Raw genomic sequence first — 27,372 nt, 5'->3', positions numbered from 1 at the left:
GCAACACTCCTGGATGATTTCACAAACTAATAAACGCTGCATTTGGATAAAAACAGAATAACATTAGTGGTATTCATTCACCTAACAAAAGCATTTGACACACTAACACGCAAAACGTTGTTAACGAAACTAATATCGGAATTGGAAGTCGTCTACTCCAGTGGTTTAAAGCATACATGAAAAACAGAAAGCTCACCACACGTATAGGATCAGCGTACAGCAAAGAGGTACATGTAACCTGTAGAGTACCGCAAGGAGCTGTCCTATCTCCATTTAGCATATATTCTATTTAACATATACACACACGATATAAGCCACCTTCCCCTAAAAAGTAAAATCTTCCAGTACGACACGGCCATAGTATCCATTCACAACAACGCAAATATCGCTTACACAAATATGCAACACGACATCAATCAAATCACTAACTGGTTAACCGAAAATGGCATATATATAAACCCTGGAAAAACAAAGCTAATGATATTCAAAACCCCCAAACCCTGCCCATAGAAACTAAATATCTCACTATCCGACATTCATCTTCCTATAACAAAGCGCAGAACCTAAAACCACAACCATCACACAGGCGAAAACAACACACTATCTCGGACTTCACTTCGATGCTGATCAAAGTTGGAATAACCATACAAACTACCTACATACCAAGCTTAGGATAATATCAAGCAAACTATACAGATTAAAAGATATTGCCCCAACCCACATAAAAATACTAATCTATAAAGCATTATGTGAAAACATTTTAAAGATATGCAATCACATCATACGCATTCTGCGCAGATTACAGACTTCACAGGTTACAATGGTTGCAAGATAAAATGGTAAAACTGATATTCTGGGAACAACCCACTCTTATGCAGGAAGCACGGACAAAACACAAAATGTTTAAGGTGAAACACTTATGCCACTACACAGTCATGTTAAAACATTACTACATCCCAACCTATAGAGTAACCAGAACAACATATCAAATAACAAGACCACAGTCAACAAACTACATAACATATAAGTACAATAATCACTACGGCAAAGCCACCCGAAACTTTTACGTACCTGACATGATAAACAAACTGCCGTTCGACGACAGAAACCTAGGAACATACAGAGAGCTGAAACAGGCGCTATATAAATATTATAGCGAGAATGAAAATTAGAGCAATTCCTGTTTTTCTCCCCCCCACACACAACCTATGACAAAAGCCCCCCCTCTCAAAAACCATCACTACAAGAACACAAAGAAACAAACACACCATGTCTAAATCCAACCCTATTTGCAAAAAAAAGAAGAAAAAAAGTTAAACTGTAATAGCAGTTGAAGTGTCTTCCAAGCAGGTACCAACAAACAGTAAAATTAACACCTGGCTTGTGACCAGTATAGGATAAGCTTTCGTCAGATAAGCTCTGCTAAGCTTCGAGGAAGAAATCAGAAATGCCTCCCAAAGAAAGAATATAATACATTATACAGGGGAAAAAATATTATTATTATTATTTAAAAATATTATTAACTTTCAAGTATCTGTTATTCACAATTGTGATGTATTATAATTATTACTGTATCTATGTATGTAATTTATCTGAGACATAATAAAATGTTTAAACGTGAAAAAAAAAAAAAGTAAATGGTTACGATTGTTTGAAATTGCGTGAGGGGCCAGTATGTATTGTCTTAATTGCGTATATGTTCTGCTGACTAGTTTGTCTGCTTTGTGAGATAAAAAAAAAGCAAAATTCAAGGAGCAATAAATTTCTACTACTGTGCATGAGACCGACTAACTCAAGTTATCATTGTGTTCTAGATAATTTTGTTTGCAGTACTTTTCACGAATCATTCATTTACGTAAGCACAGTTTTAAATGCTCATTATTACTATTTGCTTATAATAGCATTCTGTTTCAGTTTATAATTAATGATAGTCTTGGGTCAGCTATCTCTGATTGGCTAGCAGTAGAAACTAAACTTTCCCCTCAGTCGCCAAAAGGGCTAAAATGTTCTTGCCTACTTCCTATAGGAGAATAAAACGTGTAAGTGGAATTATTTTTCGTTATTTATACCATTCTACAGGTTTCGATACTGCTTTATCTGTATTGGAAAGTGTAGATTTTTTTCTCAATAATTCCAATATGTTTAAAATCCAAAAATCCAAGCATGGTGTTATTTGTATCACTTTCAGGACGTACGAAATAAAAATGGAGCTTATGTTTACAGCATGGCAGGATTATTTTGTTATAAGTATACCAAAACATAAGCTTAGCTGAATACTGTTCAATGATTTATATATATATATATATTCTCTATATATAAAAAGATAAGCCGAAATTTCAAACGTTTTTATGTCACGTTTTTTGTCTTACAGGCTTACCAGCCCGGAACTCGGGGGGGGGGGGCGTAGGCGCCAGGGGGGTATCCCTAGTATATATATATATATAATGTTGTGAACACTTAAAAAATCAGTTTATGAATCACTTAGTGAATTTACTATAATTTTATAAAATTTTATAAAAACGTTCATATAGACACAAATTTCAAAGTATTTTTCAATACTCTTTTCCTCTTGAAGAATCTACGCACTTGAAAAATCCAATAATAGTCTCGCATCATGCTAGCGTTCCGTTTTCACAGTTATTTTTCCACCATCGCGATGTGTTGGTGGAATTGTTAATCGTACTTGGTAAGAATGAAGGAAGAAAATCTTTAATAACATTCCATTCTCCATTTCTGATACTTTATTATCAGGTGATCAATTAGTTCTAATAGTTTATTTTTCCTTCTGTATAATCAGATGAAGTTTATAGATAACTTAATAAATTCTTTCATCTAATCAAACTTCTCAATACTGGAAGCAGAAAGCTCATAATTTATCAATACTGTAATGCCTTGTGTCATTTGCAGCAAGTGATGAAAGATCTCGATCGAGGCACTGGTCTTATGGCAGATAATAATAATTATTTTTTTTTTTGTAGAATTTACACTAGCTCAATAGAGGTAACAACCTGTTCCAAATTATTAATACTTAAAAGATCGACCTTGTCCCTGAATCTATTGTCCAGTTAACTTTACAAGAAGTGCGGGTAAAGTATCGCTGTTTAACATTTGTCAAGAAACAGTTCGCACTTGTTTTACGGCCTCTAAATTTTAAATATGACAAAACAATAAATTTCAGAAAGGAAATTTTCAAAGATACCTGAGTGTAAGCGAAAATTCTAGCAGCAAGTTTTGTGTTGCTGTATCTCTTGATACTGTAACACAATCTCAGTCGTGTTCAGATATGTTTGGACCATTCCTTTATTTATTTTCTAACTACTACTACTATGTAAGAGCCACAATAAATGCAAAAGGTCAATTAAATGATAATAATTTTAAATTTTAGTATCCATAGAGATTAATTCACGATTATGATTGATGAATTGACTCCAAGTCAAGTACTTTATCGAGTGTCTCAACTATTCATATCAGAATAATCACTAGATCCAAAATTCAATCTGCTATTCCAGTTTTATATAAAGTAGACTTTTTGATCTGTCACTTTTATTTGACAAAGGCACTTACCAGGAGGCAACGTGCATTGAGGAGTTAAATCACAACAATTCAGTTAATACTTGAGTTAAATTCAATTTCATAAAAAGTAGATCATTTTGAAAATAGCGAAAAACGTCTCTAAAAGGTCTTTTTATTTCACCTTGTTCGTGGAAGGTCTACAGATCGCAGCGTTCAACCGATTTCAACTAAAGTTGAAATATGGTTATTTCTTTGCGTTGCTGACCGTCCCCCTGACAAATTCAATAGTCAAACTAAAATGAAGGTAGATCGGAGTCGGCTCTTCGCAGACACTTTTGAAGGTCATACTATTCAATTGATGTTGATTAAATCTACAATATTGTTATTTCTTATGTTGTACAGATTCCACTGAGAATTGCAGCCCAATTGGACAGATATAAAATGAAGAAATGAACAGTGTTAAAAAAATGTTACATTTACTCTTAGAATATCTTAGGAAAGATTATACTTCACAAGATCAACTTATGGAAGTTACTTCCTGAAAAAAAAAAAGAAAGCTTTTTTTTTTTTTTATCTTGAAGCTTTCTTATATTAAAGCGTTCTATTTATTAATCCAGCTAAATCAGACATAAAAATAACTATAATATTTCCATATTAAATTAAGAAATCAACTTGAATAAAAGTAGATATTTTCTTTGGAAATAAATCAATAAATAAATATATTAAAGAATACGAATGAAGGCTATAGAATAAAGAATGCAGTTCCTTCAAGGACGAAACATGGAATTTCTTCAAACTAAGTAGATTAGTGGTCTCACACCAAAAGACGAAAATCAAGTACCACCTAAAGACTTTCACAAATGGCTGCTTGCTTAGCCATGTCGTTAGGGTATATACTATCCATCAAAGAGGCAATGGGTTCGAATCCCACTGTAGGCACGGATATTTGTGAATGTTTTAGATAAGAAATGAATTTCATCCCCGATGTGAAATCACCACCTTCTCCGAGGTTTGAAAATTTTCTTGTTTGATTTTTAAAGTAGGAAAGCCTGATTATCTAGCCCACCAACAGTACTATTGCATTATAGGCTGACAGCCTTTCGTGGGTGGGATTCACGTAAAAAAAATCTGCGTTATAGTAAAATTCGAACCTATAGCCTGTTGGATGGAGATATTATCCAATCTATTCGCTCGAGCAATCCTGCTATTTCATAAGGAAATGAAAACCACACGCTATTTTCCATTTTCTTACCTATACAATTCTAAATCTGCTCCCCTAATTCACCTCATCTACTGTTATTGTTGTCAGGTACTTTCGCAAAATGCACAGTAAATATTACAAGCGTTTTTTTTTTTTCTTCTTTTTCTTCTGTTATCTCCCTGCGCATATGGTTCCCTGCTCTATCTGGAAAACTTTTATTGAAATTCGGTATGGTGTATATATATATATATATATATATATATATATATTTTTTTTTTTAATTTGTCGAACCATCTAAATTTTGGTTTCAATCATAGTATTTTTTGGTGGGGAATATTGTGTTTGGTTTCGTTTGAATTAAAGCCAAAGTAACTCAAGCTATGAGGTTAGACATAATATACTATGTCTGTTAACCGGATGTGAAGCCTCCATAGCTCAGTCAATATAGACGATGCCCTTTGGTCGGAAAGACCTTGGTTCGATTCCTGGGTCAGTGATGTGAGGAGCCTTTATCTGAGCTCTTTCGACACAAGGTGAGTTAGCCGGTCTCATATGGTGGTAGGAGTTTTCTCACCCGGAAACTCGGCTTTTTCGTCCCCCAAAACAGGTAAACCGGCCCCATGAACGCACAAGGATTGCACTCATGAATTCGTCCCAGCCATATGCCGGTCACAAGCCTGGATAAAATTGTGTAAAATTCTCACCAGGAATACTTTGTGGGCAATGCCTACAAAGAAACCTACGGTCGGAAAAGAAAACCAGGCAACCGGATGTGTTCTATAATTAATTTGTCTGTCTTTCGGGATAAAAACCGAGTTTTTATCCGGAAGTAAGGAAATCTCGAGGTAGGGAAAAACCATGCTACTTTTGTATGAGACCCACTGATTCATCTTCATCTGAAAAAAATAATAATAATAAAAATAATAAAATAAACCGGAAACCTGGGAATCTTTATAAAGGATTCCAGATTTTAAAAATTATGTTAGAAATTACAATAAATAAACTATCTGCAGGACATCAGTACAAAACAAAACGAAAGTCCAAAATGGAGGTTCAGTTATTGTGACAATCCATGATGTCACTATGTATACGCGCGCGTGTGTGTAGAAACTTTTTTCACTTGGTTACAAATTAATTAAACTTGCCAAGAAATTATATTCTTATTTAATCCTTTATCCCAGTGTAAGTAAATGAAGGTTGCGCGATCCCATTATGAAAAGCATGAGTATCTCGGAATTTTTTCATATTTGTTTTTTTCATGCAAAAGCCATGAAAATAGTGTGCCATATCTGACAGTCAGAGCTTCCGGAGCTCAGTTGGTATAGACAAAGTCCTTTGGTCGTAACGATCTGGGGGTAGATTCCCGTCAGTGACGTGAGGAACCTTTATTCTGGTATCTTTCGAAGAAAGGTGAGTTAGCTGGTCTCATACGGAGGTAGGGTTTTTTTCACCAGAAAACTCGGGTTTTTCGTCCCCCTATAACAGGAAAACCGGCCCCGTTGAACACACACACACACACACACACACACACACACACACACACACACACACACACACACACACACACACACACACACACACACACACACACACACACACACACACACACACACACACACGGCTACAGTGTAGCCGTGACACTCCTGGAATAAGGAGTAACCAACCTATTCAGTAGGATTTTCGGTTCCGAATGCCTACAGTAGGGGTAGCACACTTGCGGCCCGCGGGCCGGACGACCCGCAAAGGCGTCGTATCCGGCCCGCGACCTTAATGATTTATTTTCTAAAAATCAATGTTTCTAACATCCTGCGGGGATTAAAACAGAAAAAATTCAAACTTCTAAATGTTTTATGACAGCTTTAAACAAAAATAAAACTTATTAGATATATGAAGAGCCAAAGGCTTCAATTCGGCGACATATGACTTGTTTAAGTTAAGGGATATTACATCCCATATCGTTTCTTAGCCGAATAAGAAACTTAAAGAGTTTCATGTCGAATATAGTAGAAACTATATAAAGTTCGGCGATTCCAAGCGTAAGCAGGTCTACCTACTCACTGATGAGACCTCAATAAACGTTGAAACCGGTCTGGGTAGTGACCTTCTCTCATAATGTAGAACAGAAATACAGCTCCTAGCAGCTAAGGTCACATTATGGGTAAATATCAAGAATAGTGATCGGAGCTTGCTCCACCTTAGACATGAGTTGCCTCGGCTTGCACTACCTTCAAGGGTCAGTTGCTGCACTATCCAGGTATTTGCTTACGCTTGGAATCGCCGAACTTTATATAGTTTCTACTATATTCGGCATGAAACTCTTTGAGTTTCTTATTCGGCTAAGAAACGATATGGGATGTAATATCCCTTAACTTAAACAAGTAAAACTTATTATTTCAAAGTATAAGCCTATCAGGAAATACAGTTGCGGAGCGTGTTGAAGATATAGCAGAGAACTTCCAAGATATATTGAGTGAAAAAATAAAGAGTTTTGTAGCGTTTTCCATTGCACTTGACGAATGTACAGACATTATTAATACTTCCCAGTTAGCAATATTTATTCGTGGCGTTGACGAAGATATGAACGTGACTGAAGAACTATTGGATATATTGCTTATATCAGGAACAACGACAGGAAATGACTTGTATTTGTGTATTGAGAAAAGTCTTGAAAATGCTCAAGCGGACTTGTCAAAATTAGTAAGTGTGACTACAGATGGGCTCCTGCTATGGTTGGTGTTAACGTCGGACTTGTTACAAAACTTCAAATGAAAAAGGAAATGTTGTGCAAGAACAAACTTAAATCGTTTCATTGCATAATATACCAGGCACTTTGTGCTAAAAAACTAAAGATGGAACACGTCATGAGTGTAGTAATTAAAACAGTAAACTGGATACGCTCTCACGCCTTGAATCATCGACAATTCAATGCTTTGTTGGATGAATTGGATTCACAATACAGCAGTTTGCTATAATATACAGAAGTTAGGTGGCTCAGTCGTGGCGTCTACATATCTACGTTTTAAAAAGATTTTTTGAACTCTTAAAAGAAATTGACATGTTTACTTCATCCAAAGGAAAATTGATTCCTCAGCTTATCGATGAAGATTGGTGCAAAGACGTGCCCTTTTTAGTTGACATAACAAGCCACTTAAACACTTTGAATAGTACTCTGCAAGGACGTGAATGAACAGTTGATATGTCATATGTATGATTCAATTAAGTCATTTCTGGCAAAAGATATCTTTTGCAAACCCAGTTGGCAAAGAATAATTTATCCCACTTTCCTACACTTAAATCGATTTCTCGAAATAATAATGATGTTGAAAAGTACATTCCTCAAATTGAAGAATTGAAAATTGAATTTGAAAAAATATTTTCTGATTTCAAACAGTTTAAAAATGAATTATTATTCAGTTCACCTTTTTTTTTAAAAATTAATATTGAAAATGTTGACGAAGAATTACAAATGGAAGTAATTGAACTCCAATGCAATACTGAAAACTAAAAAATAAATATAACGAAGTTGGTATACTCAATTTTTATAAATACCTCGGCAGTAAATATCCCAAATATAAAATTTATTGTGCAAAAATGTTGTCAATCTTTGGAAGAACCTATGTATGTGAGCAATTATTTTCAATTATGAAACTTAATAAGTCAAAGTTCCGCTCACGGATAAAAGATTCTAGATTAAATGCCATACTTCATATTGCAACATCAAATGAAAAAGCAGATATTGAGTTAGTATAGAGGAAAAGATGTCAGGTTTCAGGATCAAAATGAAATTAAAAAAAGGATAAAATCGTAGATAAAAATCTTTATTTTTGTAAGTCAAAATTATGTATTTAAATAATTTTCTTAAAGTATGAATAAAATGTAATTGAACTTATATTTTCTAAACTTGTTATATTTTTAAAATTTAGAAATAATGGTTATAAATTTAAATGGTAGTGTAACTGTTTACGTAAGTCGTCACGGCCCGGCAACAAAAGGGCCTTTGTTAGAGCCTTTCTTTTTTTAGTTTATGTTTTGGTTCACAGAATAATACTCAATATGGTCCGCGTTATATATACATCTAATTGACTGACCCTTTGCTGCGTTTGAATTTGAGATCCCTATCCTACAGGATAGGATGATGTGAGCGTAAATTAGGATAGGAGAGGATCTGACAATTATTTTCGGTTGATGCTGTTATAGTACCTTTGTTACTGCATCCTAATATAAATTTTGTTATCATATTCACTAAGATTCTTGTATTCATTCAATAATAGATCCAGTACAAAACTATAAAATAGCGCCTTGAAATTATAATACTGAACTCTGTGGCTTTGATACCCTCATTGCTTTAGTGTTCGGCAGGGTTGCTAACTATCCATTAAAATAAACTCAGATTTGACTATACGTAAACGCTCGGTAAAAAATTTAATTTTTTAAAATTTATTGAGAATATTTCATGAAATATGTTTTATAATTTCTTCAGAAACCACAATAATTAAGATATATATATATATATAATAAGATAATATTAAGATATATATATAATAAATAAATAAGTATATATATATATATACTTATTTATTTATTATTATTATTTATTTTTGTCCATTATCCTTGCGCTTAGGGAACTCTCCTCCATCTTTCCTCATGTCCCTCTTATTATGTCATTATTATATATGAAATTATCATATACAGTATAATATACTGATAATGAAATTCTAAAGTAATCTGCGGATGGTACTGTCTCTATATAATAAATAAAAAAAGTTTGTTTGCTGCCAACAAGCGTGATGACGTCATCGATGCATGACGTCACACTCGTTTAAGCAGGATGCCAAAAGACATTGCGATTCATTATTATTATTATTATTATTATTCCTGATACCTCCAAGGAGTCCGAAGACTCATCGCGGGAGGACATCTTCAACTATCTCTACACCTTACCTCTACTACGAATCAACGCCATCTACCGCCCACCTCCAACACCACCACAACTAGTAATTTTTGTCTGTAAATTGCGTGTGTTCTGAAGGGCCGATTTGTCTGTATGCGGGATGAAAAACCCGAGTTTCCGGGAGAAAAAACCCTGCTACCTCCGTATGAGATCGGCTAACTCACCATCGATTGAAATCGACCAGATAAAGATTCCTCCCGTCGCGACGAGAATCGAACTTAGGCCTATTCCAATCGAAGGGCGCAATGTACCGTCGTTCTTCCAATTGCGCTACGGAGGCGCTAATTATGTTAGGCGATAGCTGAGGTGAGCTGATGGATTGCATTTTCAGAGCGATAGCGCGTATTACTGTGCTGAAAAGTCTAATAGTTAGAATAATTTTTGAAGAACAAAAAAGCAGAATGTGATGGAGCCTGTTTAGCACGATCTATGAAGATGGTAGATTCAGCTAGTTAAAGATTCGAACAGATATTTCCATTTGATTTTACCTTATATCATACAAAGATGCTATGTAATATTTCATCGAGTTTCCATATGTATGACATTGCTCTTACTACCCACTATTTGTTGAAAACTAACCGATTAAAGCACCAGCAATCATTAATACCGAAATGAACGAATCGGTTGTCGACAATCCCGAACAAAATATTGTTTTTACAATATTTCAATTAACATTGATTGATTAACAGAAAGAGAGAGAGATTTGAATGGTGATAATTGCACTGAAAGTTAAATAAGGGAACTTCCAATTATCTTTTTTATGACTAGATCGAAACAGTTCACTATATTGTGTGTAATTTTAATAATGCGAAGAATTTTTAGATACACATCTGCGAAACATTTCTAATTGTTACTTTATTGATAAATAAAGTAATTTTTGATAAGCTCATTTTATTGGCAGAATAATTATGTTAATTATTATGTGCAAATCTGATAAAAGAATAAATCTTTACACTCGTGATAAACATAACCATTATCTGTTTCTAACGAGCATTCTGTCTTACGTGCATCAGGTATGGTACGAAAATCATTTAGATGCGAGGAGGGAGACCCGGCTGTTTCACGAGTGGCTTACAGAGAAGAGGATCAATAACTCCCGCCTTCTAATCTGTAGACGTCAAATGCAAGTAGGCTGGGAACATCGCCATTGTTAAAGTAGTCAACTATTCCCGGAGAACGATGGTCACGTGATCGTGGGAGCAGGAGGCGCGTGTCTGAGCTTTTGTTCCTATGGTGCACCGGCTTAACAGCGGAAGGCCTTTCAGCAGCACGCAGTACGCATGGCGAAAGAAATTAATAGCCAGTATTTAATGCGCAGTGACTGGTCATTTGCTTGGTCATTTGTTATCTGGCTGTGCGCACCGGGGGAGAACGATAGCTGCAGAGAGGGTGTTTGGTATCGATTCCTCTGGGGATCCTTTTACGAAGAACGAGCATTTCATTATTGTCACTGCGCATTCTGTTGTGACTTAGAAAGGAGATCTATGGGTGAAAGGTTTATTACTTTTACAGTGATCTGCAAACCGAAAATGTTCGGAGTTAACTGGAAATGCGACAGATATTTTGATGTTTGCTTATTCCTTCTTTTTTTTTGACCACTTTAACATTATTGTTGCAGTTGAAAATAATTCTGAAATTCAAAAGCATTATATCACGCAGGAAATCTCTAGGAGTATTTATGTCCTAAAAATATTTAAAAAAAAAAATACAAATATTGGGCGTCGTTTCATACAATGCGCATGTTAACTTTTCAATCTTAGTAATTCTAAACGATTCCTATTCGTTTATTGCATGTTCAAACATAATAAAATAAGGAAAAACAAACTCATATGAGACATTACTTAATAATATAACGTTCTTTAATACGAGAAAAACAAAGAATTATTATGAAGAATATAAAAAACACTTTAGGAATCCGTAATTTTCAATATTCCTACGCGTGGATATTTTCAATATTCCTATTCGCGCGGGCGCGCACACACAAACAGAGAAAGAATATAATAGATTTTTCTTTACTGGAAACTGCATCTTGATATCTCTTTTCTCCTAATCGTTGCATTATAAATATTAATAGTTTTACACAACTTGTTTTATATTGGTATATTTTCCTTATTTATGTTCTTACTGCACTGATAAGAACATAGATATACTTTTTCTATCCTCGACCTAATGGCTCGTGGGATAGCGATGCCATTTACCAGAGAATAATAATCTTCCTTGTACATACGTATTTCTGTCTGTATATGTGTGTTGTGAGGGACGAAAAACCCAAGGTTTCGGGAGAAAAAGCCCCGTACGAGAGAGACTAATTCCCATTTGATTGAAAAGTCCTGATAAAAGTTCTTCGCATGTTTAACGGGATTCGAACTCAGGTCTTTCCAACCAAAGGGCTCCTTCGAAACCAGCTGAGCTGTGGAGAACACATATAGAGTAGTCTCGCATAATTACTTCGACTTAAGGATAGTACTACTTTTACTCATACAAGAACAACTTCCAACGCCACTTGCCGAGCACAACACCAGAGCTGAAGACATCAGTCGATGATTTTAACCTATGTACGTTATACCATGATTGCTGCAATTTCTAATTTCCCTCTCAATATCAATTATTTATTTATTTATTTATTTATTTTGTTGTTGTTATAAGTGGATTTTAATGTTTGTTATTTTAAATACCTGAAGACATAAAAATACCTGATCCAAATATAGATTAAGTAGTTATCAGTAAGTAAATCCCACAGCATTATTGCTGCTTTGGGATTTGTACTTACTGATAACTACTTCCTGTACTCTTGTAGCACAGAGAAAACTTCAACAAGCAACGAGGAATGCTGGTATTATCACACATTCTAGACCAGTGGTTTGCAATGACGGCGGTAGACCCGCTTCCCCTCCCAACAGAGAGAGACAGAGAGAGAGAGAGAGAGAGAGAGAGAGAAGAAGAAAAAAGTGGCATCTCCAAAGAATTTTCGAGGAAAAATATTTAAGACGAAATAATTTAAGAGAAAGAAATAATTTAAGGAGTCGTTGAGGGACAACTCGAACTAGGCAGGAAATGTAGAGAACTTGCCTCAGGAACGGTTTACAAAAAAATACATTAAACACAAACAAAAAAAATGTGTTTTGTTAATTGCGCATTACTTGTTTTGGAGAAATAATCCTTTAATAAAAAAAAAAAAAAATTGAATCTAAATGTATTCTTCAACTTCAACGAAAGCAGGGTACAACAGCTTTACTGAGATTTTTAATCTGCAGGAGGACACAATAGCATTTTTCTCCATCTGCACATTATCAGTCGGTTATATGTTATTGGATATAATTAGCATACACAGCTGATTATCAATTATATGATCTATGGCCAGTTGGTGGCTAACGGATTTACGGATCAAATTTTTCTTTCTTTCTTTCTTTCTTTATCTAAGATAAGAAAGATCAAATCTTTCTTATCTTAGATAAAATGTTATCTCATTTTATCTAAGATTTTATGGTATCACAATCATTGAGTAAACTTTTTTTTTTTTTTGTAAAAAAGAGACACAAGATTTTCGAAACATGTCAAGTTGCTAATCTAACTAATTAGAAAATTTTCTGTTATATATATATATATATATATATATATATATATATATATATATATATATATATATATATATATATATACACACACACATATGATTTCTTGATGTTTAATTCTTGTAAATAAATGGATAGCGCTTTTTTGAAATTGCACCAAGAGGACCGATAACTATTAGGATGACTTTAGTATGTTTAAGTCGTCGATATTTAGTAATTTTTTCCAGTATTGTTATCACTGGGTACAGTGATGTCAATAATCCAAACTTGTCCATGTTCAATAATTGTGATGTCAGGTCTATTGCTTTCCAAATTCCGATCAGTTTGTATTCTAAAGTCCTAGAGAATTTTTGCTATTTCATTTTCCAGTACTATCTTTATTTTATGCTACCATCAGTTATCAGAAGTAGGAAAGCCATATTTTTTGCATGCATGCCAATGAATTATTTTGGTCACTTGATCGCGACGGTATTTATATTCAGTTTGAACTATCTTGCTGCAGGCACTGATTAGATGATCTACGGTCTCATTGCGTAATCTGCATTTGCTGTTATTATTGATGTTCAAAATTTTTGCTTTCATTGCATTAGTTTGTAACACCTGTTCTTGAGCTGCTAGAATAAATCCCTCTGTTTTCTTTTTTCATATATCCATATTGTAGCCATCGCCACGTCTTGGTCACGTCAATTTTTTGCTCAGTATCTCGAAGAAATTGGTGATGCAAGGGTTTATTTTTCCAGCGCACGTATCGGTTATTTTGTTTTTCCTTTTTGTAATCGGATATGTTTCCTATTGCTTTCAGAAGGTCCTCCCGTGAAATGGCTTGAAGCATTTGTTCAGAGCTACTGTCGATATATTTTTTAAACTAATTTCTTCTTCTTTTTCCACAGTCTGTTTCAGTTACACCAGACCCCATTCATCTATTCTTCTTCTTCTTAGTAGGCACAGCCGGCCAACATCACTTCGTGGATATGATGCATAGTCATTAATTTTCTAGTTTTGCAGTCCAATTTGTCCAGATCTTCTTTTGTCCAATCTATTAGGCCATCTGTGTATCGGATCACTGGTATAGCCCAAGAGTTCATTGCTCTAATTGTGTTTAATCCATTTAGTTTTGTTTTCAGAATATTTCTAATTCTTTTGGTATATTCTGCTGCTGCCCGTTGTTTAATTTTCGATTGGTGAATATCACTGGCTTTTAATAATAATAAAGGTATTTATAGTGTTGGTTATCTGAAATTGATTTTATATATTTCTCTTGATCAAAATTAAAATTGCTAGTGTCATTAATTTTTCCTCATTTAATAGATAAAATTACGCATTTATCTAAATCACATTCCATTGTGATGTCGTGGCTGAAAATACGAACTATTTATTTGTTGTGTTGATTTTCCATATAACTTCAAGTCATCCATATACAATAGATGGGTAATTTTAATATTATATTTAGGAATTTCATATCCAAGTTTTGTTTTCTTCAAAAGCATAGACAGAGGTATCAAAGAAATGTACAAAGGAATCACCTTGGAGAATTCCACGTTTAATGCTATCTCCGAATCGTTCATTATTGACTATTAAAATTGTATGCCATGAATTCATAGTAGAAATGAACGTATGTTTTTGCTAATTCCAAATATTTGTAGTGATTTGTAGTGATTTTAGGATTCATGAGTGTGGGAGGGAATCGAATACGTTCTTATAGTCTATTCATGCCATGTTTAAGTTAGTTTTTCGTCTTTTTGAATTTCTGAGGATCATGTTATTAATAAGGATCTGATCTTTTGTTCTTCTAGATTTTTGAAAATTGCCTTTTTGTTCAATGATTATTATTATTATTATTATTATTATTATTATTATTATTATTATTTACCCTGAGAGACAGTTCTTCGAACTTGCCAACTAATACTCAACACGAGCATCCATTTCCTCCTCCTCCTCCCTTCAACATTGGCAGTTAACCCGCATTCTGAATAATCGGGAGTTTAATGATGTCTCAGAGTTTTCATAGTGCTTCTTGTGCTTGATTCTGATCTCAATAAATAATAGCTTAGTGACGTTTTCTTCAGGACGCGGTATATTCTCACAAACAAAGAAATTCTTTCAGAACACAAACAGATTGCGTAAGAAAAAGATTTTCGCCAATTTTTTATTATTTTTATTTTTTATTTTTTTTGTAGTGAAAACTATCCACAGTCAAACAAAAGTTCTATCAGTTCTATTACCAAATTTTAAAGAAAAAACTTCACTTCAAAGAAACATGAAAATGAGTACTGTACTTGGAAAAAGAATTTTGTGCTATATGCAACCATTCTTCGCATTTAACATTATTCCGATATTAAGAACAGTTTTTGCAAAATATTTTCTGTAATTTCTAAATGTAACAAACGTTCTTACTGGGCTCTTACTTTCTTACTTTTTCTGTAATTGTTTTAGATCATTTATTTAAGGATCTCAATTCAGATGGGAAAATAAGGAATATATATTATTCCGTGATTGCAATGGAAAAAAGTTCATATTCGTATTGTACTGATTACAATTAGAAACACAATTTAGTAATATGATAAATACTCACATTTAAGTATAATTTAAGTCGAGCTTTCAAATATCTTCGTTACAAGATAATGTGGGAGGACAAGATAAAAAAAGAGCTGTATTACATTCATTAATCAACTTTAGGTCTTCTGTTAAAAATTGAATTAAATTCCACTTTTATTTTTTACAGGAAGTTTTTCTCTTTCAAGTAATTCGGCTTTCCACTTTCTAGATGTCATATTTTTTCCACCAATATGATCATGGTAACAAATCTGCAATTGTTATTTGAATAATCTTTGTTCTGTCATATGACTTTCATTGTAGTGTATTGTGCAAGCTTTCCTCCATTCTTTCAAAAAAACTTTTTAATATCCTAGAATGGTTTAAACGTTTTTTTTTTTTGTTGTTGTTGTTTAAACCATTGCATACATTTCAATAAGCTACTAGTCACTGAATACAATATAGAAATGCATGATTTAAGTATCTTCGAAACAGTTTTGATAAATCTGTTCTGAATGGGCACCACCAGCAGCAAATCTCTCGATATTTAATTTTAGATAAATTACTAGAGATCAAAAAGTAAGTCTAGTTTCTAATTATCTTTAACTTTTTATGTAGAATAAAATCACAGTTTTTCAGTTATAATAATTATGCTTTTTTTAATTTTTAAGTTTCAAGAATAGCAACAGAAAATATTCATTTCTTTTTAATTACAAAGGACACAATTACCATCATGGCATAATTACCTTTAAGAATGAAATTCGATTTTCCAAATAAATACCTAAATGACAATTAATAATAAAATTGTAAATCCAAAACTGTAAATATAAAATTGATTGTAAATACATTTATATATATATATATATATATATATATATATATATATACACATACATACATACACACATATATTTGAAAACATGATGCAGGAAGAATTCTAAGTTTTCTCATTTCGATCAAGAAGTAATTTATATAACATTATCTCGTCATGAAATATAAACGAATCAAATAAGTTATTTGCATCCTGAAAGACAAAGATCCCACCTCTTTATAGAAATCTGGTTAATCCACTAAATATTGAAACACAAACTCAAACTTATTTTATAAGCAGAAAATGGAAAATAATTTGAAAATAAAAGCAAATATTGAAATATATAAAGAATCTTTTACCACATCCATCTATAGAAAAGTGTTATTTGGCTATGAAAATCGAACGCGTAACTAGTTAATATGTAACGCGCAGGCATATATATGAGGAGTAATTTCTCCATCTTCCTGGAAGCTCCTTGGATTCGTGGAGGGTGTTTCCAGATCTCGTGCACATGCGTACAAGTCATCAGAGAGCCAACAGTTGTGTGGAGAACAAGAGCATGCGTGGAAACATGGTGTGATGCGGTATCTCTGCAGATGTACGAGTGAGAGGTGGAAAAAAAAATCTTGATATGAATATTACAAATTCCCGGATGTTAGGCTGGTGAAGGAAGAACGGCCATTATGGTATGGCTGATGAAAACACGTAAGTACTGCATGCCAAAATTGAAAAGTGGGTGGATCCACCTATATTTTTACGCTAATGAATTAAATAAGAAGCTACAAACAGTAATTATTTTGTCATAACTTACGTACTAGTAAAGATTTAGTTTTATTATAGACACATAATATCTTCTGGTTGGTGTTTCAGAAAGGTATCTCCGAAAGGTGTGTTTATGATGCAGAAAAAAAAAGTATCGCGGGGGTAGTCACATTCATTATTTTCGTTTGGTGTGTATTCATTTACATGTATTCTGGAAATAGTCGGAAGAAATCAGAAAACGTGTAGTATTCTTTATCGAACATGATATGGGAACAGATGATTACATCAACTTCGGAAACACATAACACCAATAAAGGTGTCAGTTATATAACGAGAAATTATGGCTAAGATTCTTTTATTGTTCTCAAGATGAAAGTTCTATATGAACTAAGAAAGCACGAGATATTTCTTTAGAAGTAATCTACGCTTAAGATATTCCTCCATTTAACCGTTAACAGATACACTCTATCTGAAACGAAAACGTATTCTTTCGTTGAGAATAATAAAGGATAAAAATGTGGAGCAATAGATAGAAATCAAAAAAATAATAATAAAAAAAGAGACTGCAAAATGCCGATAAAATGGATAATAATCTATTTACAAGACTTATTTTAAGGAATTCAAAATTCTAAATAGTATACTTTGATATATTTTTCGTGTTAAATGGAATTATGATAAACTTTAATTTCGTTAAAGACAATTAAATAATATTACAATTTCGCAATATTCTGAAAAGTTGTTATTAATTATTATTAAAGTCAGAAAATTGTAAAATGGCAAGTTTTATAATTAAAGTTCCTAGAAACATAGTATATAGAGTACATAGAATGAAGATATCAGAAGAGAATGATATATTTACAGTTTAAATAAAACGATAGAGGAATAATACAGGGAGAAATAGACAGAGCATTTAAGAGGGTAAAATACAGACGAAAGAGAAAAGAACGAGCGAAAGAGAGAAAGAAAAATAATTGCAAGGTGCAAAGATTAATGGAACAGGCAAATGCTTCATTCTTAATGAGAAGTGTATAGGACATTTTTATGTCACTAAAGGTTCCTAAAACTATATATTTAATATATATTTTAAATCAAAGGCGTGTTTGCCATTGAAGGACTCAAAACTATCAACTGAACAAGTGCAAAGGTTTCACTTATACTGTTGCTAAGATTAATCGTGTAGTCAATCATTTTACGTGATAGAAGTAACCAACAGCAGGGTAGCTATATACTGTATTTTAGTTTGTATTTAAAACAAGTTAAAATTTTAACTTTATTTTGAATTGTAAAGTATGTAACTAATATTTCTTTCTTTCCACTTTTAATAAAGAAAGAAACTGTAATATAATTTCCACAATTGGATATGTTTTGATTCTTTTATAATTTTCATTATTGTCAAGATGCAAATACATCAGGTTTCATTTATATATATATATATACTCACACACACCCTTACACCAAGTATTATTATTACTTGGTGTACGTATGGAATCTTAGGACTCATCGTTCGAGGCCACTCCACCCATTAAATTTTTATGATCAACTTTTATTTTTGCATCCTCAAATAATTCTAATTCTAATTCTCTTAACTAGATATGCTAAAACATATTGACCAGTCGATTAGATTAGCACAATGCAATATTGGATCACATGGATCCATTTTTTCTATTAATAATAAAAAGAAAAATATATATAATCTTGAAACACTCAACTTTAAAGTATAAGTCAATTTCTGTTAATTTGATACAAAAATTCTAAAACTCGCCAAAAACTATTTGAGAAAATCAGGCCATTAATGGGGAAAAACATGCTTTTTATATTCCACTAATTATCAGATTTTCTCAAACCACCACCTGCTTTTATTTTTTATATCTGTGTTCGATTTTGAAGTTATAATGTTCAAAATTATCATATTTTAAAGAAATTATAATAAAATTTCTCTTTAGAAATGTCTTAACTGAGAAATTTCCTCATTTTTCTTTCTTGACATCTTATAGATAAAATTTCTTAAGTACTATAGATACTTCAATTCATTCCACATGATTGCGTTGAGTTTAAATCTTAATTTTTAATTTCCTATTTTCGATGCTGGATTCAAGTAGTAGTTTTAAAAATGTAAACTAATATAGTGAAATGGTATGTGATATTCGATTACTAAAGACTTTCTTTTATTTACTTCAATATAATGCCTACAAATGAAGAAAACATATCTTATTGAAGACTCGTCTTATCTTTTCCAATTCGAAAAGTCAAACATAGGAAAATTTCAATTATTGTAATTTAAATTTTCACAGAAAGAGAAGTGATTACACTTTGAAACTTAATTATAAGCAAATCTATAGTGCATGGCCGACTGCACAAATTACTAAATCCATCCACCCATTTATCCAATTGTTATCCGTCCAAGACGGATTGAGTCCCCTAATGAGGAGTTTTAGGCAATTAATGCAGCAGAGGCTTTCCCCAAAGCCATACACTTTTCTCGAGACGGGCGGAACCAGAGGCCCTAGAGTGCTCCGGGACCCTCATTATTAATCCTAATTTTTCGACACCACCCCCCAGCTAGAGCATAAGTGCGCCTGTGCATAAGTACTACCCTGGACTTACCATTTCTCTGTTGCATTCCCTAAGTTTTTATTTTATGAGACAAAAAACCAGTTTCCAGGAAAATCCCTCGACCTCCACATGAGAGCTACAACTCACCTTTATTGAAAATCTCCTATAAAAACGTTCTTCGCCTTATATATGTTATTCATCAAATCATTCGTTATTATTGACAATTGTTTATCTAAAGACATTTTTATATACGATTTGCCAACTGTGCAAGCTTCTGTTATATTTGTTTTGTCCTTCCGTCAGTGTGTATTCTTGGACTATGGCTGGACGGATTCTATTGAAATTCGATATATATATATATATCATCATCATCATGCATATCAAGGATTTAGGCCTAGCATGGCCTGTTCCGGCCTTAGAAGTCATCGTTGAATCGTTTAAGAGGACGTCCTGGTTTTCTTTTTCCTAATGGCTTGTACTTTAAGGATTGTTTTGGTAATCTTTCTGTTTTCATTCTTTGAACGTGCTCCATCCATTTATGTTTATATTTTTTAATTTTTTCTATTACTGGTTCTTGGTTTAATTATTTCATAATATCTTCGTTTCTTTTGTGATCAAATGGGGTATACTTTGCAGTTTTTCTCATAAACTTCATTTCTGCTGTTGTTAATCTTTGTTTGTCTTTTTGTTTTATTATCCAGATTTCGCTTCCATACATTAAGACTGGTAGGGCTAATGTATTGCATACTTTTAGTCTGGTTTGTTTTTGAACTAGGTTTGGTTTAAATATAGAGTTAATTACACCTGTTATTTTTAAATATTTTGCAATTTTTACGTTTATATCTTTTTCATTTTCATATGTGATCGTACATCGTAGGTAGTTAAATGAATTCACCTGTTCCAAGATCTTGTTATCTAGTACTATTTTAGTTCTTGCTGGATCTTGTCCTTTAAAGGTCATAGTTTTTGATTTTTCCGTTGATATTATCATACCATAATCTTTGGATATCTCATTTAGATCTAAAATAGCTTTCTGTAGTTTATCTTCAGAATTTGTAATTATTATTTGGTCGTCAGCAAAGAGGAGAGTGTTTAAGTTTACTGTAGGAGAAAGTTTAATTCCTTGATGTAAATTTTTATTCCATTTTATTATTATTTCATTTAAGTAGATATTAAAAAGAGTTGCTGAGAGGGGGACATCCCTGTCGGACCCCTTGGTTAATCTCTCTCGTACATGATAGCTCGTGATTTAATCTTATTTGTATTTGATTATTTTCATATATACTTGTGATAGCTTTTAGGATATTATTTGGTATTTGTCTTTCTTTTAATATGTTAAATAATATGTTTTTTTTAACTTTGTCAAATGCTTTTTCAAAGTAAATAAATGTAATATGTGTTTCTAAATTGTATTCTCTTCTTTTCTCTATTATTCATTTTAGGCAAAAGGCCGGGTCAGTACATGATCGTCCTTTTCTAAATCCATTCTGTACTTCTAAAATAAAGTTTTCGGAATATTTCATTAGTTTGTTATTTAAGATTCTGCTATATATTTTGTAACAGGAATTTAGTATACTGATACCTCTATAGTTTATAGGATCATCTCTATTATCATTTTTAAAGATAGGAATCACAATTACTTTTTTCCATTTTATTGGGGGGATACGAGTTGAATAAATTTTATTTAAAAATAATAAGAATCTTTCTTTGAATCTTGTTGCTGCGCATTTATATAGTTCTGAACCTAGCTTATCTTCTCCAGGTGATTTTCCGTTTCTTGTTTCTTTCAGGCTGATTTCTAATTCTTCGTTAGTTATTTCCTTTTCATTTTCGTTAATTGTTTGCCAGTTGTCTTTTTTAAAATATTTGTCTGTCCACAATTCTGTGTAGTAATTTAGAAATTCTTCTAATTTCAATTCAGTGTTTAATTTTATGTTTTCTTTGGTATCTGCATTTAAGTGTTTCAAAATTTTATATGCATTACGTCTTATTTTATATAAATCATGTTCTAAATTAGAAACAAATTTGTTCCATGATTCTCTATGTCTTTTTCTGGCTTCTCTTTTAGCTATGGCTCTTATTCTCTTATATTCTATTTCATCTTCTAATCTTTTACTGCTTAACCATTTGTGATAGGCTTCTTTTTTCTTTTTGATTATTTCTTTCATTGTATCATCCCAGATCTTCAGTTTTTTCCTTTTATTGAATTTTTTGGTCTTTCCTAAGCTTTCATTTGCTGCTGCATTTAGTATCGTTTTTATATTAAGCCATTCTATTTCTATTTCTTCATTTTGTTTTATTTTGTCTAGATATTGGTTAATTCTTTGTTCATATAGCCAATTGTACATTTGTGTCATTCAATAGTCTAGTTTTATAAACAAATGTTTCAATTTTTCTTTCTGTTCTTGTTACTTGTAGCCATTTAGGTGGCAATCTTAATTTTATTTTAACAAGGAAGTGGTCACTGCTTATTTCATATCCTCTGTGAACTCTAACATCTAGTGAAAATTTTGATGTCTTTTCGTTTAGTATAAAGTAATCTAATATTGATTTCCATCCTCTTGCTGCCCAATAATTTGAAATTTGTAATATATATATATTACAAATTTCAAATTTTACAATTTGATGAAACATGGGAATTTAAGGGTTTTAAGATATGTTCTTTCTTGTGCTTTTTTCAGAACTTTTCAACTCCACCTCTCGTATACCCCCCCCCCCCCCCACACACAATTTTTTGAACCATCTTTTGCTTAAAATTGGCCGTTTGAAAAGTGAGCTGGTGTAAAACGTTTCGAAATTACATATATAGCATTAATTCCACTCTTACCGAATGGAATTTTTTAAAAAAAATCTGATATTTAGATTGTTCATCATAACATATTCCTTTGCTTCAATTTTGGTGTCAGTCAGATTATTTTAATTTCATAAACAACGGAAATATCGACAATCGGACATTCGACTCGGAATAGTTTTCATATTTCATTTATGTAAACAATTATAAGAGCCAGATATATATATATCACAATATTAATATTTGTTGTAATGCACTAAATGTTGGTCTTAGATTTAAGACTATATGATGATTTTTTTTCATTATAAATGCACCATTTTTACGGACAGATTTGGCAGCACATTTCGAGATGAAAATAATACCGCCTCTTTGACTTGGAATTGTTGGTATTTAGAATAGTTACTCACTTCTGTGGTTTTCAATTTTGATCGAATCATTTTTCTGGTAAAATGGGACAAAATAAAATTGTCTAATTACATATGTTAAAAACAGCTCTAGTTTCAGTTGCTGATAATGAATGATGAATTGTATTATGAAAATACGTCACTTTTTTTTAATTTTCTTTGCCTTACTTATTTATCGGATAATGCATACTAGACATACGGTTATTTATTTTTTTTTATCACTGAAATGGTCCGATTGAAACAAAAATCGAGTTAACTTAGTTTTGTTCTAGTCGAAATTTTAGTAGAGCTTGTAAATATCGAACTTCATTAAATTCCATGAAGCTAAAGTAATTAGTACTATCATTCTGAATTATTTTTCTCAATTTAGCCAATAAAACTCATCTTATTGTAAATGAGTAACCAAAACTGAGTTGAGTGGAAAAAATTTTAGTGTATATCCTGAATAACAAATTTCATCGAATTTCATCCAAGAAGGAGCAGAGTTATTGCTTTTTTTTTTTTTGCTTTTTTTCCTCATAATATAGAAATGTTTCTCGTTTATTTGTTTCAGTTGAACCATTCAAAATAGCATTCAACAAATATTTGTACGGATTCCAAATACTGAATTTAAATAAAATGCCTCTAGGTACAGTTAATGAACAGCATTGACTGGAATGTGGACGAGAAGATCGACATGGGAGAGGGAGACAAAACGAATCTGATCGGTGTATTCGCATGTTCAGAATCGTAGAAACGTATCTAATTACAGTTGGCTTGAATAATCAAAAATTATCATCAGAGTTAATGAAATAAGTGAGTCTGTAATAAGTGAGTTGTGATGATTTGTAATAATAATAAATTGAGTTTATTTATATATTCTACCTTCTTAAAGGTTCTTAATCTGTTATATTTTAATATATGTTGCCCTATTTCAGTAACTTTAAGAAAATTCATTTTTGATAACAAATCCCAACTATAATAAGTAAGAAAAAAAAAGTTAAATTTCAAACTGCCTAATTGTTGGATAGATGTATAATCACAAAAAAAAAATATATATATTAAAGAATATTGCTAGCTGTTGCATGCGTTTCAATAGGTTTTAGAAGAAAGACATCCGCAGAAATGAAAGTTGCTGTTTTGGAAAGATAATGACTACGTAAAAGGTATGAATGCCCATGAGACAAGGAATGGAGATAAATTCATAATAAGCTTGGCGTGTTGATCATATCATCCAAAGCCAGAACTTTTGTGCTAGTTTGAAGCGTGGAAGATTTTAGCAACACTCCACTGATGCGAGAATATTATTCTAAGATAGTAGCAAATTTGGGATCTATAGAGTTTCGACTCAAAAAGGAAAATAACCTTTTAGATGCAAAGGAAGCAACAGCTGCGATATATTAATGAGAAAAAGTGTAGAGATTAAGGTTATTCCAAATCTATCACATCTCAGCGTACCATATGCTGTTGCACGCAATTTTAGGCCAGAAAATTGCCAGAGACATTCCTTCATGCACTTTGCTTTAAAAATGAAGTATCAGTAACAATTGTATTAGATTCTTGAAATTTTTTCAAAGTACTTTTCAAAAGAAGGATGATCAGCAAGAAGATTTATAAGATTTAAACAGGGGTTTGTTTAAAAAAAAAGAAAAAAAAAAAAAGAAGTGACCTCAGTCGAACCACTCTCTGAATTTTATTTCTTCTTCTTCTTATTATTATTATTGATTCTAGCTAATATTAGAATAAACAATATTTGATTTAGCTCGTTTTATTGATAAAGTGATTTTATTATATAAATGAAACTCAATTTGAAATTTTATTAATTAAATTAACGAATTTTAATATCCGTTCTACTTTAAAAGCATTTATTAAGGTATATTCAATGGAAAGCTAAACTTCCGTTAGACAGCTTTTCAAAATGTTATTATTTTTAGAGAAATTATATAAATAATGAAACTGTCTGCAAATCATTGCAGTTTGTCACTAAGTATATTTTACAGTATACTGCTAATTATTGTAATGATGTTGTAATCAATATATAGAATTAACTTATGATACATTTAATAGATTTATGACTTAATATCTAAGGGTATTCCTAAAAAACTGTGGTAAAATAATGTGTTATCAACCGGAATTTTTGTTGATTGATTTTCATATTTGATTTAGATCTCCGAAAAAGTTTTAAAACATTATTGCAAAAATTTCTCTTCACCTGTAGCACTGTTAGAATTTATCCACTCCGGTAATATTTCTGTTTTTCAGCACATTAAACCACCGGTTTACACACCCTTCTCTACCTGACTGGAAGCTTCCACAGCCATCATCCTAGGGCCGTCGATATATCAGGGATACTGGGCCACGCCGACATTCTGACTCTGCGAAGTAAAGCCACTGGTTGATTGACGACAACCACCTCTCAGAAACAAGTACAACAGTTCTGCAATGGGTAGACTGTGAATAAACATTACAATTATTCCTCTTTATTAACTAACATCCGCGCACTCGCTATAAGTGATATTCCACATCACTATGTCTTGGTACCTGTTTAGTCTTTGGCAGAGTGTTCGATCATATCTCCCTGGATCCTGCGGGGAAGATCCGGATACCGAAAAACTGCACTTCGCTAAGCACGGACATGGCCAAACCGATACGGAGTTGGCTTCTTTCCGTGAGTCTGGCGATGACGGAGAGGGAGATTTTCCAACTGAAGCGGAGACAGGGGAAGCCAAATTGAACGGCGCTGTGACAAATAATGAGGATTGTGCAACAGGGGAGTTCGGTGAAAAGAGTACTCAAATTTCCGAATGGCAAGCTGGATGGAACGTGACAAATGCTATTCAAGTAAGTATCCCGCTTTTTTTTTTTTTAGTATTCAATAATTAAAATTTCTCAATGTTCAGTTAAAAATGTTTTTGTATAAAATTAAATAATAAAGTTAAATTAACATCATCATTATGACTGTTTTCACATACTTTTTTTTACATATTGTATAATATTTTAGAATATTTCATTGTACCATATAAAATTAAATATTAATATGTTTGTGTGTGCGCGCACTATACTACTGTTTTTTTACGGTTAAGGAAAGCTTCTTCTTATGGCGGAAGTAATTCTTTCTATAATCACATAACTAGTAATCGGACTAGCTTGAATAAATGATAAGTTAAACTTTTTCGAAAGTATTAAAATAATTGTTATAATAAATACAATGCGAATGTTTCACATTCAGAATTAAATTTTCATTTCTATGACTGCCATTTTTTCAATGCAAGCCCTCTAAAGAAGAACCTGAGAATCAAGTAAAAATGTCATTAGATGTAAGCCATACCATAGAGCCTTCTCTATCTTATAGATGAAATAATAATATAGTCATCAGTGGCCGTGGGTCCGGTGCCCATTGATGTCTGATGCATTATCATTTTTTGCCATTTCTCTCTGTCCATTGCCTGGCGACTCCACTCCTGCAAACACTTCCCACACCACTTCTTCACATCAGCTACTCACTCTCGTCTTGACAGTCCTCTCCAGTTATTGCAGTCTGTTGTAGTAAACATCAAGATTTTGACCTTTCTGCTGTTTCCATTCTGCATACATGTCAAAAAAAAAAAAAAGGCTACGTTTCATTCGAATTTTTTTTTCTCGTTAGATTCCCTTTGCAGTTTACTTTTCTTTAGTTCATTCGAAAATTTTTGCATCCATACAGTTAGTAGAATCTTTCTATAACATGTTCTTTCAAATACCAAATATTCGTTTCATAGTATTTGACCATTACCCATGTCTCACAACCATGGAGAGTGCTTGTGAACATGCATGCTTCCAGCAGTCTCAGCTTTTTGGCAAGGCTCACTGCTTTACTTTTCGCTGTCTTGTCTGTTATCTGTAGGTTTACTTTCGCTTTCAAAATCGTGAGTTCCCCGCACGTAAAGCTCCTAATCTCTTCCGGCTAATGTCATGATCTTTATTTGCTTTTTGATCCTCTTTTCTCCAAATATCATTGTTTTAGTGTTTTTGACGTTAATTAAACTCATTTCTCTTTCCTTCTTCGCTTAACTTTAGCTGTTCTTCTTCAATAATGACTGTCAAATGCAAATCCTAAATTATTTTTATGCCTTGAACTGAAATTTCCCTTATATTATCCTTTAAATGAGAAAAAGTGTAGAGATTAAGGTTATTCCAAATCTATCACATATCAAAAATATAAAATAATTTTAGAAGAACTAAATGATTTAGATATTTTTGAAGCCATAATATATACGGAGTTAGTACCCATAATTATTATTGGTCCGTACTACTGTTACTTTTT

General features: G+C 32.5%; 1 protein-coding gene and 1 pseudogene across 4 annotated transcripts in view; both read left to right on the top strand.

The window, feature by feature from the left end:
• The window catches only part of LOC150107538 (general transcription factor II-I repeat domain-containing protein 2 pseudogene), a 29,733-nt pseudogene extending 21,269 nt beyond the window's left edge, over positions 1-8,464 (top strand).
• Positions 1-27,372, top strand: part of VGAT (vesicular GABA transporter) — a 148,738-nt gene that overhangs the window by 118,228 nt on the left and 3,138 nt on the right. For 3 of the 4 annotated variants that reach the window (XM_090391940.1, XM_090391939.1, XM_090391941.1), the window contains one exon: positions 25,332-25,910. In XM_090391940.1, the coding sequence (XP_090248066.1) occupies positions 25,599-25,910 (312 nt within the window). In that variant the 5' untranslated portion in view covers positions 25,332-25,598. Of the gene's footprint in view, positions 1-23,718; positions 23,886-25,331; positions 25,911-27,372 lie in introns of all 4 variants that reach the window. The other variant, XM_090391942.1, reaches the window with a different exon arrangement.

The sequence above is a fragment of the Typopeltis vanoorti genome, chromosome 4 (genome assembly GCF_054136105.1).
Source record: "Typopeltis vanoorti isolate ZY-2024b chromosome 4, IOZ_Tvanoo_1.0, whole genome shotgun sequence".
NCBI lineage: Eukaryota > Metazoa > Arthropoda > Arachnida > Uropygi > Thelyphonidae > Typopeltis > Typopeltis vanoorti.
The sequence above is the reverse complement of the archived record's forward strand: the minus strand, read 5'-3'. Positions and strand labels throughout refer to the sequence as shown.